Source organism: Balearica regulorum, chromosome Z, assembly GCF_011004875.1.
Source record: "Balearica regulorum gibbericeps isolate bBalReg1 chromosome Z, bBalReg1.pri, whole genome shotgun sequence".
NCBI lineage: Eukaryota > Metazoa > Chordata > Aves > Gruiformes > Gruidae > Balearica > Balearica regulorum.
In genome coordinates this window covers 1,454,852-1,475,494 of record NC_046220.1, presented here as the reverse complement: position 1 = coordinate 1,475,494, position 20,643 = coordinate 1,454,852, and the positions used below count along the sequence as shown (strand labels likewise).

The window sequence follows — 20,643 nt, the reverse complement described above, 5'->3', positions numbered from 1 at the left end:
TTTCTACCATAATGCAAAAGCAGCAGTCACAGTAGCCACACCTGTCCTGAGCAAGAATGGAAACTGCCTAGTTCCTCCCCTATGAAGCAATCGCTACTTTCTACATCCACTAGTCCCACTTTTTTCATTTGAAAAAAATGGAAAAATTAGAGGGGATTAACATGTAGAAATGCTAGGAAGACTTTCAAGTCACAAAAGCATAAAATTTCATTTCTTCTAATTTCTGATTAAGAGGCCCTAAGGTGAGCTCTGAGGTCTTGCAAACGTGGCACCTAAATGCTCCTGGCCTCTTCCTCACTCTGCAATTTTCAAACAAATAGGGATCAGGGAAATAAAAAATAATAACAAAAAGTTAAGCAAGTCTCCATAATAATTTTCTCCCTGATCAATCCTCTCTACCTGTTAAGCTCATACATATACAAAACTTTAACGAAGCTTGCTGTAAGGACACAATGAGGAAAGTGAAAATACAAGCATGACACCGTTCGAGGATAAGACCATGAAAAGGATGCAAGAGATGACCAGCATCAGGCCAGAAAGTCACAGAGGTGGTACCTACTTGCCAGAATCACTCCACACCTCTCCCCTGCCACGACTGACCCATACAGCAAAAGCTAACACCGTCAGTATGGAAAATCAGGTATGCCTCCCCACCACCCCATGTGTTTCAGTGCTACATTCTTCCCCATCTAGTATTATTTTTGTTTATAATGAAATAAAAATAAACATCTAAACAAAGCTTCAGGTGCTCTGACAGCTAATTAATAAAACAATAAATCTCCATCACTATATGAATAGTCATGCAAGCCAAAAAAAAACCACAAAGAGGAACAAAACATTTCAAACACCGCCAATGCGCACCATAGGTCACAGATAAGATTACCTTGCTCTTGTACTTCTGATGCCCCAGACGGAACTTCACGTAAGGATCACTTAGTCCGTTTGCATCCATTGCCTTAAGCTCACGACCTTCTATTAGGGTCACACTAACTATCCCTCTCCATAGCTGAGATTTTCTGTGCAGGTCTGAGAGACGTAAGCTCTGGGTCTGAAACTTTAGGGAAATAAAAACATAGCTTTAGTTAAAACAACTCCAACATTTTCCCCTGCATTTTAATGTTCAATTTTATATGACTATGAATGTAAAACAACCACCTTAAGCCATTTTGAAGTTATTCGACAGTACATATGTAAACTACATTACAAAGAATTACTTGGAGAGAAACAAAACAATGACAAACACACAGTTAATGTCATATGCTGCTTTTGCAGAAGCAAGCAGAACAAATGTTACTTAAGGAAATGTTCAGAAAAAAAAAAAGGTGTTTTTTCCTGTTTCACTTACTTCTCCCTCTACTGAAAGAACTAATAACATTACAAATAAATGTTACAAAGTCTCTTATATTTGTAGCACCTGATTGAATGAATTTGAACACTAAAATAAACATAAAAAACAGTAAGAAAATGAAACTTCAATTAATATATACCAATCATGAGAAACATGGACCAAGGAAAAATAAGTCAATAAACTCCCGTGCACATGACAACTACCTGAACCCCTAAAATGATGTGGTATTCTCAGAAACAGCAAGGAAAACTGAACTAAAATACCAACACATCAGTGCACGAGTTTCCAGACGAGACGTTGCAGAGCCTCTGATCAGAACTGAGCGGAAATTTGTGGACCGTGAACCCTCAGCTGCTGACTTTGGGGGTTAAAAGAAAATTCAGACACACCACACAAACCAGACGGCCACGGCATTCATCACTGAACTCTGCCGGGGTTGGAAGAGCAGAGGTTACAAATTTGAGGAATTGCAGATCAGCTCCAGCTTGCTCTGAGCTGTGCTGGGTACAAGGTGCTGCCAGAATTGGGAATTCACCTTCGCACGCCTGAGGCAGGCAAATGTGGCTCGGGTGCTGAGCAGAACAAGGCTGCTGAAGCCTTTGTTCTGAAATGGTATTCGTTCAAGGTTACCTCATCCAAAATCAGAATGCTAGATATCCAAACAATATTTAAACTCATAAATTATTCTTTCCAGGAATCAAAAAAAAAAGCAAGGCTGAATGTATAGTCAGCTGTACATGTATCAAATATATGCATTTTCCTTATTGTGTAGTATAGTCTGAGCAGCAAAGGCTTTATGGGCTCATCAGCCCCCCATACCTGGAGGGCTGCACGGCTGGCTTCATCACTTGCAGACCTCCAGTGTCTCTGTTACAGGTTTTCAGTGCACATCTGGTTTGAGTCTTCCAGAGGGTAAACACAGCTGGATGGTTACAGATATGCAAGTGCCCAGGGCAGGAATTCTACTTGATTAGCCAGAGAAGATTACAGAAAGTACACTGGCATATAATCACTGGATTATAATCTGCACTCACCAGACTCCAGAGAGAAGTGCTATACATGAGGACTGGGGCACTGGAGTTGGAGCAAATCTGAGTAACATGCTTTTGGCAGTATTTCAGACATCATATTGGCATATATTATTATTTTCTAATGGCTATTCATTCTGAGCAGTATGATATTTCCAAAATATTTCACTGTATTTATTAAAGATTTCTCTCCCTGAAGTGAAGGATTTGACTGTGGAGAAACTTCTCACATACTTATTGTTTCTCTAAAGGCAAACAGGGAACCATGGACTTCAGCTGAGAAGTGGAATAACCTTTAACTTAACCTGCCACATGAAGCCCCACTGAGACACCAGAAAGCAGAAACTCTATAAAAATTATGGCACAAGTGGGAAACTCAGTTGCCAGAAAATATTTCATTTGCAACATCAGAACATTATTAAACTTCATAATTTTTTTTCTCAGCACAAATACCCCTTCGTTCAGGGTACAGAACCCCAGCCTGGTTTGGGTGGGCAGGGACCTCCCAGCCCACGCAGTGCCACCCCTGCCATGGGCAGGGACACCCCCCACTAGCCCAGGTTGCCCAAAGCCCCATCCAACCTGGCCTTGAACACTGCCAGGGAGCCAGGGGCAGCCACAGCTACTCTACAGTCAACACTACCAAAGACTTATCTTATGAAGAAGTGGTAGAATTTTTTTTTTCTTGTTCCAGTTTCTTAGAGAAAAGAAAAACTGAATAGTGTATAACTAAACCTGACTCTGCCCTGAACACAAGGTGATGAGAGATACAGAAAAAAGAAGAGACAAAGCAGCTTAGGAAGATACTTCATACTGGGATAGAAGCATTGGTTAGTCGAGACTTATTTTGGCAAAGGATACACAGTTATTGGGGTTATTTTGAGAGCTGAGTGGGAATCCAAATAATTTCCAGGATACTATCATGGAAAATAAGCATGAGTTTGCTTTAAAACTCTTTTAAAGTAAAGCTTAAGCACAACTGCATAGCTCTCCACTTCACTTATCACAAATGAGACAATGAATCATTTAGAGAATATACTTGACCTAAATTGAGTATTTTCAATGGCTCTTAAAATAATTTGCTGCATTAGAGCAGCTCCCACCATACAAAACATGCTGATTTTGTATGACTTGTAGGGAGTTTCATCAACAGATGTAATTTACATATGAGGTGGCAAGGCAAGATCTAAACAACCATGCGTAGAGCTTAAATTCACAGATGGGTCAGACAGGAGTTTACAAGAGTCAGGTAGAAACCCTGAGAACAAGCAGGTTTTGCTGGGAAAAGCCCTTTTGGCTTCCTCAGAGCCAGATCTCACAGTCTACAACACGCGAAGTGCCTTGCAGAGGCCAGTGGCATGGTGACCAACAGTGAAGCTGCAGAGTCTACATCTCAATCTGTGGAAGAAAAGCAGCCAGCTGCTAAAAGTAAAGTGGTGTGGGCTGGTTGAGGCTGTTTCTTCCTCGAGGTAGGGAATCGAGACCACAGCAGCACTTGCAGATCCATGGAAGCACAAAAGGGAGACATACCAAATGAGTCGGGGCACAGCTAGCTGGAGCTAAAGCTATTGAGATTTCCCGGACACAAAAGGCACGGGCTATGTGGCCTTCTGCAGCAAGAACGACTTCCAACTGGTATTCTTGTTTCCGAGAGAGACTGAACAACATCTGAAGAGACATCTAGAAAATATGCTGTCCTAGACATCTAGAAAATATGTAGCCAAAGTCATCCTTATTATCAGAAATTACAGATACTGACATAAACTCTAATTTCATGTAGTCTTTCTTGTAGGAAGTGAAATAAATAAATACAAATGCTTAGATTTCAAGTCAAATTTGACAGAAACCTAATAGATGCAAATATATGAAAATAAGAGTGATTTCACATTTTAGAGTTCTTCCTTTATGAAGTTAATTTCACAGTGCAAGAGGTACATCATTTCTAGGCGCACTTTTAGGTATCTAATCAACTTTCTATAATCCAGCCCACAGTGAGTTAGTTACAAGGTCAGAAAGGAAACTGTGAAAGTAAATCAAAGAAATGAGCATGAATCATTCCAAATTTCTCCTATGAAGGAATATTTCTTAAGATTAATTCTTGGGTAACTTATTTCCCCGAGAAAGCAGGTGCTTTTGCATCCTGGCTTCACTCCTCTGCCACAAACAGACAAAGACATGAAGAAACTTCTCAGCTTTTAATTTTCCTGGGAAGAGGTGGGAAGTTACGTATTTCATAGTATTCCATCTGAAACTGTCCATACTGTCTATACAATGCCACAATTTGGAAAGAAGTAAGATCATGATCTCAGGTCACAACTAACCAGTTAACTAACATGGGATTATTATTCATATTCTTGTGCATTTATAAGCAAGCATGGAGACTTCCATCTGCCATGTTCTGAGCCAAAAACAAAAGGGAGGAAAAAAAGCTGCAGCCTGCATACTGTGAAGCTTTCCCTCTCTTTTCCCAAAAGGAAATTAAAACTAGACTTCCGAAAAGGAGTCTTTTACGTCAAAGCTACCTGTGAAAGAAAGCCTCACATCTATTCATATCCACACACTGCTTTAATGCTTCTATTATAAACAGTAAGCAAAACCAACATTTTAACTCACATGATAAAATTACCTTTTATTTGTGTTCCACCTATTCTGTCTAAATGCGGGGTAGCAGAAGGGCTAGGGATGCCAACAGCAGAAAACCTTCTGGCACAGAGACAGAACTGTCCCCTACTAGATACAGTTAGCCAAATACAATGGCAGAGCTGAGAGGTGGCAGTCACGTATTACTGGTTAACGACATGGCGTGGCAAAGCAGCTAGGCTTAGCCAGAATCTCAGCACTATTCCCAGGTTCATCAATACCATGTTCTTGACAAGTGCATTAATTGCCTCAACTTTACTGTTACTTTCTTCAAAAGAAGAGAAGCCTTAGTAAGTACTATTGAAAAACCCGTAACTATTTATCTTTGGGTATGTATGTGACCTTTGAAAATCTAGCCCATAATGAGTTGGAGAAACCCCACAGACTGTTCTCTCCCCGCCTGACCCCACCTTTTCACTGGTCAGTCCCGATGCCCTGCAAAGCACCACCTCTCTCACTTGCATGTGCCCATGCGAACAGACTCTGCTTCCACTAAATATCCCCCTTGTTACACACACCACTAGGACACACTCCTCCTTCTCTGTGTCCTTCCTTGAACACAAACTCTGTTGGTCCAGAACGTCTTGGTTTCAGTTGGGATCGAGTTAACTTTCTTCCTAGCAGCGGGTACAGTGCGGTGTGTTGGACAGAGGATGAGACTAACACTGATAACACACTGATGTTTTAGTTGTTGCTAAGTAATGCTTATACTAAGTCAAGGACTTTTCAAGTCCCACGCTCTGCCAGTGAGGAGGTGCTCAAGGAGCTGGGAGGGGACACGGCTGGGACAGCTGACCCAGACTGGCCACAGGGATATTCCATACCACATGGTGTCGTGCTCCATATAGAACTGGGGGAGTTGGCTGGGGGCTGTTATTTGTGCTCGGGAATGGGCTGGGCATCAGGCAGCAGGTGGTGGGCAATTGTGCTGTGCATCACTAGTTTTTTTAATATTCTTTTATCATCATTATTACTGTTGTCATTATTATCATCATCATCATCATCTTCCTTTTCTGTGCTACGAAACTGTCTTTATCTCAACAAGACAAAGACAAGAGGAAATGGCCTCAAGTTGTGCCAGGGGAGGTTTATATGGGAGATCAGGAAACATCTCTTCAGCCAAAGGGTTGTCCATCACTGAACAGGCTGCCCAGGGCAGTGGTGGAGTCCCCATCCCTGGAGGGATTTATAAGATGTGTATGTGGTGCTTGAGGACATCATTTAGTGGTGGGTTTGGCAGCGTTGGGTTAACAGTTGGACTTGATGATCTTAAAGGTCTTTTCCAACCTCAGCAATTCTGTGATTCTGTGATTCAATCCATGAGTTTTACCTTTTTTTTTTTTCTTTTCTGTTCTATCCCCCATCCCACTGGGGGGTGCATGTAAATGAGTAGCTGCATGGTGTTTTGCTGTCTGCTGGGTTAAACCACGACAAAGATTAATTCAGTAATAGACAGAAGTAGAAGAGTGTGCCTACCACAAATTGTTTTGTTTTGTTTTTTAAGTTTCAAAAAGCAAATAAATAATGCAGCTGGGTGTCCTGCCAAGGCTCCTCTACCCAAAGAATTACTTTGGTTTGGAAGCTTTAAATAAAATACCAATAAAGAAACTAAAGAAAGAATGTAGGAAAGAATGATACTCTACTGCTGAACAGAGTGGAGATGTACAAATACAACACAGTGACTCAAAGCCAGCATTTTAAATGACTGCTGCAAACTCAAGTAAACAGAATTATTATCCTCAAATTTCTAGGACGCTTGCATGACTTGGATAAGAGTTTTATAATAAACATTGAGAATGTCCATAGATACAGCTGCTACTTCCACACACCTTGTTCGCTGGATGAAAACATCACGGAACAGTCATATACAAGACTGTCATATGCATTCACAATGCTTTTCCCCTGTTAGAAATTACACAAAGATTAGCACCTTGCTGAAGCCACAACAGGTAGACACTGAGCTACAAAAATGCCGTCAATGGGATCATGATGATTCCTTTTTAATATTTGCTGCTTATGACTAAGCAGTGGCCATCGAGACTTGATGGCAACTCCCTGTGCTTTGAAATGGGGAGCATGAACCCAGAAAACCCACACCGAAAACGCTACTCTGCCATTTTGATTGTTAACTGTATCAGCGGTTACCTCTCACATACAAGTAATGCAAACATAAGCGTCACCAAATATTTGCATAATTTTTATAACCAGATGTCTAGCAGACAGGTGTATCTATACTGACATTTTTTACTTCTATTCCATTATTTAGTAGCTTTCCATCAAGCACTATTTACAGCTGATAAACTGACATCTAGAACTCCATGGCTTACAAAAGCAACTATTTTCTCAATCTGAAAAGATTTTTCTTATAAACCCAAAGCCAATAATTCTACTTTCTACTCTGAAATTCCACAGAGTTTTGGCTGAAAGATTCCGGTTGAAAGATTGAACTGATTGCAAATTCCTTCAATTAAGAAATATCACGCAACTCTATGCTTCTGCTTGTTCTTGCAATCCTTAGACTATGATTTGCTATCCAATTTTATTCTCTAGTCAAGAGGCATCTCATTCCAGTGGAAAACCATTTGTTTCAATTTAAAAACAGAAAACAAAACAATGCTTCTTAAGGCTTTTGATATCAGGAAAAGGCAAATCAGGAGTCACACAAACTAAGTATTTTGAGCTGGGCATAAAAGCACCAGTTAGTAAGGCCACAGCTTTTGGCACTTTAGTTTGTGCAATTGGAACTCACGTTTTTAGAAAAGCTTCTAAAATAAATTTAAGAAACAGTCAGCAGTTAGGAGCTGAAAGCTTTATATTTCGTAGTTCATTTTTTGTTTAACATTTTCATAAATTTTATTTTTCAAGTGCATGCAAAAATTTCTAAAGCTGAATTAAAGCAAAAATAGTCCCCAAATGCAAATTAAAAATCACTTTAATTCACTTGCTTTAGGCAGTAAATACACTCTTTTATCAGCAATTGCAATTAATCAGAAGTAGCTTCTCAGTTATGACTTAGGGACGATAACGTATTTTTACTCTTAGTTTACACATAACCTGTTGCAACCCAGACTAATTTATCTTCTGTCATGGTTTAACGAGGCAGGCAGCTAAAACGATCACACAGCCGTTCACTCACACCCCCACACCAGTGGGAAGGGGGAGAGAATTGAAAATGGGAAAAAAAGTAAAACTCGTGGGTTGAGATAGAGACAGTTTAATAGAACAGAAAAGGAAGATGATGATAATGATAATAACAACAACAATAATAATAACAATAATAGAGTATACCACAGAACTGATGCACAGCACTATTTGTCACCACCTGAATCTGATGCTCAGCCAGTTCCCGAGCTGCCCCACCTCCCAGCCAACCCCCCAGTTCTATATGGAGCATGGCGCCATATGGTATGGAATATCTCTTCGGTCAGTCTGGGTCAGCTGTCCCAGCCGTGTCCCCTCCCAGCTTCTTGCGTGCCCCCCACCTTCTCATTGGCAGGGCAGGATGAGAAGCTGAAGCATCCTTGACTACTTGGCAGCAACTAAAATATTAGTGTGTTACCAACATTATTCTCATCCTCAGTCCAACACACAGCACTATAACTGCTGCTAGGAAGAAAATTAATTCTATCCCTGTGGAACCAGGATATCTTCCTTTCTGGGAAGAATGGACCTTTGGTTCCAGTTGATCAAAGTCACACTGAAACAGCTCATCATATATTAGTAGTAAAAAGTAAGAGTATTATTACATTTTAGTGCATTCTAGTATTCCCAGTTCTAAACCTATCATTGATAATACAAAACAGAAGAGAAGGTTTAAGAGAAGAGAAGAGAAGGTGACATCTTTTCCTTCAGATTTTACTGGAATACCGTGACTTGATAAGGCATAGCAGATAATTATTAAATACCTTTTTTCCTACTATGTTTGGCTGAAGATGCCAAACCACTTGTTTCCGTGTTTGTCCTTCAATTAAAGTGCTCAAAATGTTCTTCTGCTGTTTTCTTAATATGCCATTAATGTAGCAATTTTAACGTGCGGTCTGATCATGTTTGAACTCAACTTAATGGCCATTCTCCCATAGAGGTGAAAAGGGCAAGAGTAGACCTTTATTCAGATGAAAATTTTCAGCGAAATGAACAACATTACTGACAGAGCTTTCTCTCAGCATGCTTTGGCTAAAAGGTACTGTCTTTATTAAAATACCTTTGCTTAACTAGTTACGGTTACAGATGAAAACATGAGCTAAACTTATTTCTTCATATACAAATTGTGAATAGAGGCAGTAAGTATATTTATTAGATCACCATGAGTGTAGGATCTGTTAAAAGAATCTTTATATAGGATAGCACCTCACCCTTTAGTGGAGACAACCAAAATTTTCAGGATAAACAACTCACCATCACAAAATGCTGTTTACAGAAAATCAAACCCTTATGTGAGAACATGCCGATTTCATCAGAACTTTGAACAAAACCCAGGAATATAAACAACCTCGTTAGCCAGTATTATGGCTTTTGGTTACCTATCCTCCCTTTGAGTATCTACAGGACCACTAACTCATCAGTACACTGTCTAGTGAACACAGGAGATAGCAGAGTTCTCACCCAAGTTCACAACCAGGGAGCACAACTGTTGCCAGTGAAGCAAAAATTACACCAACACCTTCTCACCTTCAGTTTGGAAGAACTAAATTAATACTGAGAGTTTGGTCACACCCATACTCCTGTACTGTAAAGTAAGTAAGCAGAAAGAGAAGGTATGTTGACAATTGAACAAACCAATCTTAATTTCCAAATGTCTTCCATCCTGAAAGCTTAGGAAAAGAAGGCTCAGGTGCTGCACCTTCCTCTCAATTATTGAATAAAAATGGGTATTTTGCTTACTTGTGTAGCACACTCTATGTGCCCTCTATAAACTACCAGAACTTCTCAGTAGGTATCAGACCTTAGTGCTCTCATCTTGGATGGTGTAATTTGCTGTCCTACAGGGCTCTAAACACAACAAAGATTATGAAGAATCTCAGATGAAAGCAAAATACATTTCTTTTCTCTGGGAATGGCCAGTAAATCCACCTTGCCTAAAGTCCCTCCACGTTACAGCAGAAGTGGGGAGACATACAAAGTATCTGCAATTGCCAGTGCAGTCCCTTTCCCTTACAAAGAGGCTTCCTCCATGCTCTACGCTATGGGTGTATGAACATCCAGCAACGGTGGTTAGCAAACCAGCCTGACCACAGAGCTTCACCTGACCTTGTACTGGGTCTGGCTGGGGTGGAGGTCACTCTCCACACAGCAGCCCATGCAGTGCTGTTGCGTTGCACCTGAGGCTAAACCAGCGTTGATCACACAGCAACCTTTCGGCTACTGCGATCCACGGCATCAAGGCTTTGTGCTGGCTGGGGTCAACCCTCCAGACCTGTTCATTTCTCCCATCTTCTCACCATTCTGACCTATTTTCTGCTCACAGTAAAACTCCATTCCAAATACCACTGTTTCACTTCCTCTTACATGCTCCTGATCGTTAGTATTTGAGCACCTCAAAACTTTCCACTGGATTAAGTATATATATATACACACACATAACTATTTCAAAGGATCATTTTTTAAGACTCACTTTAAAATGTGTATATAAATTGTGCCCAAACCACTGTGATAAAACATATCTATCTGTGCTGTGGGAAGATATGAGCTTAATTTGCACCATGGGAGATACTGCTAGACACCAGGGGAAAAAACAGCCTTTAATGGAAATGATAGTTAAGCACTGGAATAGACTCCCTAGGGAAGCTGTAGAATATCCATCACTGCAGATTTTTAAGGACAGATTAAACAAACACCTGTCAAACACAGTTTAGCTGTCATTGTTCCCACTTTAGGGTAGGAATACAACTTTTCAGGCTGTTATTCCTATTTTCTGTCTTTTTCACACCTACCCTGCACACAGGAAGATTTTTAAATACCCCAGACAGTTGAAATTCGGGGGAGTGAGGTTCGGTCTATGCACCAGCAATACCTGCCTTGCCATCAGCCTTGTCTTCCACAGACATTCCTGTTATCTTCCCAAGTCCCTTGTCTCGCATTTTTTTGCCTCTGTCTCTCCCACTCATCGCAGATAAAAGTTTCAAATCAAGCTCTGTGCATTACTCTGTAAGCAATTAGCACCACCCAAATCCACTATCCCTTCCCCTTTTCTGAATTAACCTTCCGTAATCACACAGTAAATTGTACAGCAACAGAGGGAACAAGTGATTTTTCATAACAAATTACTGGTATCTTCAAACTCTTTACAGAGCAGTCTGTCTGCTCTAAATGAAATTATATGCTATTTGAGAGAGAGAGAGTATCCAAAGAAAGACTTCTGCTTAAGTTAAAGCAAAGAATTGTCAAATGCAGGTAGAATCACTTGACAGCTCTAAAAAAATACAAGCTGTGTTTATCTAAAAACTGTAATATTAACTCTTCTGGGGGAGCACTATCTGCAAGGTCAACCCTAACTAGAAGGAGGCAGTAACCATAAAATATCTGACATTTTTGCAAAAAAAGGGTTCTTTTTAAAAAAAAAAAAAGCAGCATGCAGGCTCTTCCCCTTTCCCATTTCCAACTATAATCAAGGGAAAGTTTTGATTTGGGCAGAAAAATACATATGTCTATATGTATGTTATATATATATAAAAATCAGTGCTGAATTATAATTACACCTTCAATGACCCCAAGGTTTGTGTTTATTCTTTTGATTTCACAGTTAAACACCACTTCACATTAAAAAGTGCTAGAAGAACTAAGATTTTATCTTTTAAAAATGTTGGTAGTAAAGGCACAGCAAAAGCAATGACATTTCATCATTAGAAGCTAAGAGAAGAATAAGGAGGAAGTACTTCATTAAAGAGATCATCATTTTTAACATGAGAAAAAATAGTGCATTTGAACAGTTTCTTCTTTCCTCTGTCATCAGCTTTAGGCTTAATAATGGTTAAGAAAATTTTAAGCTTTTTTTTAATGATTATTTTTGACAGCACTGCACTGAACACTACAAGAATGACGAGGAGAAAGTGCAATATGTGCATTTCTAACTCAATTTTATGCTGCCAACATTTTAATAGGCTCCCTTCCTATACCCTTTCCTCAGCTATGGATTAAGCCTCTGTGCTGCGGAGAATTAGTAAATAAGAAGTCAGAATTGATTTTTTTCTTGTTTTCATAACTAGAGGAAAAGGAGAAAACAACTCTTCCCCAGTTGTCTGTGCTGCCTTGTGCTGGAAATAGCAATGCTTCATTTCTCAACACACGGATAGCTTGCACCTCAAGGATTCTGTAATGGAAATCACTTCAGCAATTAGCACTATTCATCTCACTGTCAGAAGCAGTGTTGACGATTAGTAATAAATTACTTCTCTTGCAAGCTTCTTGGGTTTTGGGGTTTCTGTGCTCCTTTTATACTTAGGCTGGCAACAACAGTGTTTTACTAAATTAGATCTGGTATCCAGACAGTTTAGAAAGCAAGGAAAAAGCAGGAAGTTTGCTTCCTTCAACCCAAGGAATGTCAGACATCAGGAAAGTCTGCAACTTCAGCAGAATTAATGCAAAAAGAAAAATCTACCCTAAGAGAAAACTGTGGTGGACATGGAGAACCACGGAAGCAGAACAAGTCAGATCCACATCCAGAGAGGAAAGACATTTTGCACTGGTCAAAATTTTTCAAATAGCTTTTTAAAAAGAAAAATGAAGCTAAAAAATCCTGTATTTGGTTTAAATGAATGACTGATTATTCAGATCCTACAAGCAGTGCCTTTTTGCTGTAGCACTTCTCTGCTGACCCACTAAATATCCAACTAACTGAACTCTGAACCACAGGAACTGAGGCACGGGCACATGGAGGTTATTGAGCAAACACCTGGATCACAAAAAAGTGCATGAAACATTGAATAATCCACTTCCACCCTTACTCCAGGTGTAATGAATCTTAGTACAGATGTAGTGGTAGAAATGGAGCTGCCTCCTCTCCCAGACCATGCAGCAGACAGCCCACCTGCGAAGTCATAAACACTGGCCACCAGTTTGCTTTCATGAAACACTGAGCTTGTGGTGGATGAAATAAAACAAACAATTCAAAACTGAATGCAAGTCAGAACTTTCCAGCAGAAAGTTGTTTGGGTTTGGTTTTTTTTTTTAATAAACAGGTTTTGGGGTTTTTTTCTAAATAGCTCACTGGGAGTCTCCTGTCACTGAAGACTGGAAGTTTGACTTTCCATTTCACAGAACAAGGACATAAATGCTCTGACTTCAAAATTGTTTGAATTTCATTTTTGCTAGATTCAGTGAAAGATGAGTATTCCCTCTGACCTAGACAGTGCAGGGAGCGATTAAGCTGCCATGAATGTTGAGCAAGAGTATGTCTGGAATAAAGCAAACATGATAGGGAACAGTTAAAAAACCCCAACCAAACCAAACCAATGAACCAACCAAACAACAGTAACAAGAAAAAAACCTAACAACAAAACCAAAAGTGGTGTTGCATTTTTGCAATGCCAGTAACAAACGTTTACCACACTAGTGTGTGTGAAAACACTGGTTTGCACACAGTATAGTTAAAATGCACAGCTGCATTGACCTAGGTACTTCATGAGACCTTAACTTCAGATTTAGGGTGCATAGAGGAAGCAGTACTTCAAGTAGAGACTCAGAATTTGGCCAAAGTAATTGTTTCCAAGTACATGAATACCATATTACTGTAATAAAGATTAGCTACTGTTCTTGTCACAGCTACTACACATGTCCAAGGAACTAAGTGCAAGCAATGCAGTTCATGAACATGGTCAATGCCATAGTGGTCTGCACTGCTCTATCTTAACTTCAAGCTACAGATGTTACAGAAAAGCTACAAGGCTTCAAGTACATACATTTTAAAAAGTAAAACATACTGTCACAGGCTGTAAAATCAAATTCATTTACTGGAAGTGCCATTTTAAAGACTCTAGAGAGATAAAAAAGTAGGTTTAGGAAATTTTATAATGATATCCCTAAGAAATTTTAATATTCTGTTTTTTCTCAGCTCTCAGGAGTGTAAGACAAACACTTCCTGAAGAAGAAGGATCTCAATTAGGGCACTTTCTCTATTACCTAATAGCATTAAGCACCTATTTCCAGACATTTTTTCAAATCTGCAAATGACGTCTTATTTAATATTGATCATCCTGCACCCCAGAGAACAGCAATTTTTCTGAAAAAAATTCTTCATAAATCAAAGATCTTTTAAATTTGTTTTCCTGACAGCAGACCAAAGATTTGGAATTCTGGAATAGCCCCACAAGGCAAATGAGCTGCTGTGATTTACCTGAGATACTTCTGCATATAAAATACCATACAACAGTGCATCTAAGATGTTGTACATGCACTACATCTGTAGGTAAAATTATTACTTTAGCTGAGATAAATGAAGAAAAATGCAAGATTGAAATGCATATATTCGCTATTTGCCCAATCTTTTGATATGACCCCTTTGCAAAAATGGCAACTACTAAAACTCTATCAAATGAATGGAACAAAGGAGAACATGAATAAATAATCACTCAAACAGCTCTGAAGAATTCCTAACTATCATGTTGTGCTATTCATTTAGGATTAGTTGTGTCAATCTGAAACCGAAGTATGGGAAACTTCTTAATAAACTAGTTTTACAAACTGTCATCCAACACATTCAGCTCATCAGGAGTTAATGCATCACTTCTATGATGCAAAAGAGCTGTGTCCTTCACCATCCTCACAGATCTGCATTAACTCTTCAGAAGTCTGAGCATTTTAGATATTTCAGGAAAAGTTGGATGAACCATATGAGAATCACAATGCTACACATCATCACTATGCCAAGTATGTTTGCCTCACCAATTTCAAAAAGGCAACAGAGATTGAGTATTGTCCTGTATCACAGAAGCAAACTGTGATAACCCCATGCATAACTCAAAAATTATGAACCCTGTTCTTCTTTTTTTGAAGGTTAAAAAACTGAGCAAATATTTTTCAGCAAGTGCTATATACAAAATATTTAATAAACTTCTATTTAAATTTGTGCATCAATATGCTAGATAAGTAAATCGCATTACAAAATAAGTGAAATGACTCCATATAGCTAAATAATTTTTCTCATTTTAACACTTTTACTTGATAAAATGTTAAAAAAACCCAGATCTATCAAACCAGCTCAAGACTTTGAGAAATTTTAATGTTCTTTTAAATCATGCAGATAATAAGGCGGCTTAAAGCTTGAAAGCAGCATGGCAGCATTAGCCCAGAGTGGCCAGAAAACCGCTGAGAAACTATACACACTTTTGTCTTTTTGGAGAAACATACAGGAAAAAGGTAAAAATGAACTGTATTCTACTACAGTAAAACTCTCAATCTTTCCCTAGTGGAAAAGAGCATATGCTGCTCCTTTTTTATCACTCACACAACTCCTAAGAGGAGAAAAGCCAGATACTGAATCTGCCTGAAGAGGCATTGACAGAGCTGTATGAAGTGGAAACTAAGAACGGTTCCTGCAGCTCTCTGCTCTTGTGAAGCCTCCTGTGATTGCCGTCTGTGCATGTCCAGCAATTTGGGAAGTTTCTCATTGAGAAGCATCACTCTGAAAACTTCCACACACAAAAACTCCAGCTAGTAGGTAGTAATAGGAAAATGAAAGTTACCCTTTGGCTTGATCTCTTTGGTAACAAGTAAGCTTCAAGGAAATTGTTTATACATGATAAAATCAAGCTTTTTAGAAAAAGAATCAGGACATGTTGCCACTTACATGAAGTTACTAAATGACTTCAAGATAGGCTATAATGCTGTAACAAAGTCGAGAAGTTTAATGATTACATTGAAAGCTCAACTGTTTCATGATTTTGATTTGATGGAACACAAAACAATGTCATTAAAACACAATTTGAAGAGGAATAAATCCTGTGCCACAAGTTTCCAGTCCTAGATGGTATGCTTGGTAAAACATCATAGTTCTAAAAAAAAAAAAAAAAAAAAAAAAAAAAGCACCAGAAGACCACATGCTAAAAGTTACCTTACTTGATCTTTTCCAACTCTTCCTCATTAGCATTGTCTGAAAATAAAATAGAGCATTTTAATTACCTTTTCTCTGCAACACAGAAAAGAAGGCCAACTGTCTCCAGCAGGACAATCCACATTTAACCACCACTACAACTGAAGCAGCAACATGTACACTCCAGCAACAACTACACAAGACTGAAATAAACCAGACAACCAGCAGCACTGCTCCCACCCAGGAGAGGCAGACTTTTCGGGGTGCTATGAATGGCTCATTTCTGGAGACAATGCAATATGGGAAATTGTAGAATGGAAGAGAAAAAGAGAGAAAAAGAGAAAAAGAGAGGGAAGGAAGGAAGGAAGGAAGGAAGGAAGGAAGGAAGGAAGGAAGGAATTAAATAAAGTAATGAAAAAAAAGAATGTGTCATTACAGATAGTGACTTCAGTTTTGACTGATACTTGAATGACAGTTTTTTTAATATTCATATAATCCAATTTTTCGAGCACTACTGTTTAGCTTGCTGGTATAGCCACATAAGAGAAATCAGCCATAAGGCTCCTTGGACAACATGAAAATCCTTAAGGTTACCACTGCTAATTACTTTAACAGCAGTAAAAATAGCTGTTTTAATTGATAAATATGCACATGGGACACAAAAAAATTCATACCTTGTCTCTTTAAAAAAACCCAAAATGCAGCACCCCTATCCCATTACTAAAAAAATCTGTAAAACCTTGGCACTGCTAGAGATAATGCTCTGACATGTCAGGAAGCAAAGTGTCCACAGACACAGATTCTTAATCTTTAAATAAGAGACAGAACTTGTCAAGATGGGTATGAGCAATTTATCAGTGAACACAACTGTTGCTTAAAGCAGTTCTGTGGAAACACAGAAAAATTAATTTGTACAATTTAATAACATTTAGCAGTCTGTTGTTGACACTGAGCAAGAATAAATCAACGGCCATTAATTTCTATTGAAACTTTATGTCATGAAAAACGAACTTCTTTTTAATTAACTATTGCTAAAACACTTTCTTTTTCAGATAATGGAAATAAATGTTAAATTTAAAACATTTTCCTTGCTGAGAAATAAAAGTATTACATGGGGAAAAGTGAAAATGGGAGTAAATATGTGGGGTTTATATTTCTGAAATGTCCAGAAACTTTTCAAATAGACTTAGTTTTTTGGGAGAAGAAAAACAACTAGCTGCTGAGGAAAATTTTTATGTTGCTAAGGAACTTAAAGCCCCAAGCCTCTGCGGGAAGTTAAAGATAATCATATTGCTGTGGCTTTGGAAAACATGCATAGAAACTAAATGTTTTATGAAGCTGGAGAAAGCCATTTAACTCATTTTTTATTGGAGAGGCACATAAGAATTAAGCAGCTTGACGCCTGCAGCAGGTGCTGGAGAAGACTTCCGAGTTCCTGCAACGTACCACAGCTCCTCCCTTCCTTGCTGCTGCTGAATCCTACACAGCTACAAGGCAGAGCACAAACTCAGCTTCACCGCGCAGGGAACAAGGAGGAGAACACAGCCCAACAGCCAAATTAACTACATATCAAATATTATTTCAACTCTGAGGAGTTCAGTTTGAGTAGTAGCTACAGAAATGTATGACTGTACTTGTTGAGTGCACCAGCATCATCAACAGCTGTTGCAGGATAAGCTGAAATCATCATAACCATCCTTAGAAGCCAATGAAACAAATACATAGCGTAGGGCTCGTTATGATGGATGATGTACACGGAACTATTTTGTCTGAAAATATTCCATGCCCTGACTCCATCTCTCTCATCCTTTTTTTTCCTACACTGTTATTACTCCTCTGACAAATAAAAAAATATGTCATTACAAGATTTACGACAGCAAGCAAACTGACAGCATATTAATGTTGTTAGTATTTTCATATGAAGCAAAAAAGTATTAAGCATCACTGTGGATCAATTGCCCTGAATTTTATTCTCATTAAATAACACCATCCAAGTGGCACTCATATGTTTCCTGTTTCCCATTTTCTGTGCTACTCAGGCCATTGGCACTGGTGGAACAGTAGTGCCCAACCTCTGCTGGCCCCAAGGCAACAGTTCTCATCAAACTACCCACTTTCTAATTTCCGAGAGTTGCCTCCAAGACCAAGGTTGGGAACAACTGTTGTAGAGAAGACATGGGAGCCATGCAGCTCTGACAGACCCACAGTCAGGGACAAAATCTGTGCGCTGAACTCTGCCGGAGAATGAGCCAGGAAAACTCACATGCACTGCGGCAACGGTGATACAACACCAAAGGCAGGATCTGCAGACATCACATACACATTTTTAATTGGCATGCATGCAACTACAAAGGGCACACAGGCATGCACAGCACTACGGGTATCCAAAGGGAAATACTAGTAGAATGCTGTCTGAATTGCAGAAACAAAACAAACATCACTGCAGCAGGCCTAAGAAAAAAATTAAGTCATTGCTAATTCTGACTTCTGTTAAACTGGTCATCAAAAGGAGAAATTAATGAAAAATGCAGAAAGTTCATCATAAACACATTGTTTTTTAAAAGAAGAGTTAAAAGTAATAAAAATTTTTTAGAGCTCACAGGTTTTAACATTTTTATATATACATACTTTTTTATTTCAAGTCTTTGTTTACATTAGTTACCTAAGCTATCTGCTCTCTCAAAGCAAAATAATTAAAAATGCTACATTAATCTAAAGGACAAGTACTGTTAACAGCACAGAGCAAATGCTAATGAATTATTGGAACTAGTGCTAATGCAACTTAATTGTGTTAGGCTGGAAAAAGGTTATACTTTTCACAAATACTAAAGACATTCTTATTTTTAGGGTAGCATGAGAACAATTAATTCATCAATTTTGATTCACAATTTGTAGTTCTGCAAAAATCAGAACAAATCAGATTGCCTTCATTTATCAAAACTCAAAAGAATAGGACTTCTATTCATGTACATAGTTTGAATGAGGTATTAAAAGATTATTACTTTAAAAGTTCACACTTCTATGCCTGTAGAACAAGCACTAGGTTCCAAAAGGCACAGATACTCACATACAAAATTTCGCAGAAATTCTGATTTGCTCATGTGCCTATATTCAATAACTGCAGGCTACTTCTACATTTTCTTCCAAGAAAATGGAAATGGAAAATGTACCATTTTCTTCCAAGAAAATGTACTACAAAAATCAAATAGTGTGTTCTTATTTATGAAACTAGTATACTGAATCTCCTTTAAATGAAATCACGTCTGATATTCCTCTACTGGAAACACACAAATTGTAAACTACTTAAGCACTGTTTTTCACAATCCACCAGGACTCAAAGATAAATACTCCCCTCTCCTAGCCTGTAATACAATTTTACATACAGTTACATGAACATATGCATATGTTAATATTCTTAACTGATATCTGAATCCAAAGATGTAATATGTTTTGATCTTCAGAAACGGGGCCTTCCGGCTATAAACTCTAAAGAACATCTCATCAGTCAGCACACTGAAAATCTGCATTTCATCAGAATTTCTTTCAGACAGATAAGGAAGAGGATGCTCCTGTGTGTACCAAATCTCCCTCTCATCTCTTAGCCTCAAGGCTTCACAAAAGACAGTTCCACCCAAAACAAACTATTACTCTTTCAAACTGCTTATTTTTCAAATCATTTGTGATAATACCTCTCTCACAGACAGGCGGCAATATACAACAAGATCCCCAATTTTGTACCATTTAACTTCAAACTTCCAACTGGAGCATCTTATCCTCCAGCAGTGTCAATATTACTTAGGCAGCGTGACAGGATGCACCTTCCTGTAATGTACAGCTATGTCATTTTGACACGCGAATAAAACGCTTTCCTACAAGACCTGTCCTCAAGCTACACAAACGCATAGTCAAAAGACTTTCCCTTTATCTGGACATCAGAGCACGACCCCCAGAACGCTCTCAGTTCAGGCTGATCTCCTTGGAAAGTCTGATCTGCATCAAAAAAGTTACCAAAGGTCCCATCACAGACAGCAAGTCTTGTTCAGCAGGGCTGGGTTTCGATGATGATGACTATAGAGCTGCCCAAAATACAGGACCAGACACAACGCTGCTTCTACGGCTGCATGGCAAAGCTAATACTTCTTTTGTTGAAGCTATTCCTTTTCTTAATTTTCCCAATGGTCTTAATAAACACTCTCCTTTTAAGTATATGGAATTAAAGTACCTGAAATTTAAATACTAGCAGTTAATTTCTGAATTCTTCAGCTTGATGATTTAAACATTTTACACCATTTACATGTGAAGTGTGCAAGCAATTTAGAGTTATCACCTGAACAAATTAAAACTTATTCAGAAGAAAATTTTGAAATATAGGCTATATAGGGATATCAGACTGACAGGATTTAAGAAAATTCGCAATCACTTAGGGAAAAAAACGCATGTGTGGTAAAGAGACAGGGTTTCTATGTCTTCTATGCAGCAGTCATTAAAGCATTTTTGAAGGCGCTCACAAGTTTTTATCTAACTCTTTCAACTATACTATTTGACTTATTATCTATGTAGAGATACCTGAGTAGAAGGGAAGCAATAATCAAACAGCACGCTAC

At 38.6% G+C, this 20,643-nt stretch overlaps 1 protein-coding gene across 2 annotated transcripts in view; it reads right to left on the bottom strand.

Moving 5' to 3' along the window:
• The window catches only part of MCTP1 (multiple C2 and transmembrane domain containing 1), a 284,428-nt gene that overhangs the window by 129,265 nt on the left and 134,520 nt on the right, over positions 1-20,643 (bottom strand). The window contains exons 6-7 of one of the 2 annotated variants that reach the window (XM_075740211.1): positions 16,061-16,099; positions 884-1,054 (exon numbers count right to left, since the gene is read on the bottom strand). In XM_075740211.1, coding sequence (XP_075596326.1) covers positions 884-1,054; positions 16,061-16,099 — 210 coding nt within the window. The remainder of the gene's footprint in view (positions 1-883; positions 1,055-16,060; positions 16,100-20,643) is intronic. The other variant, XM_075740210.1, reaches the window with a different exon arrangement.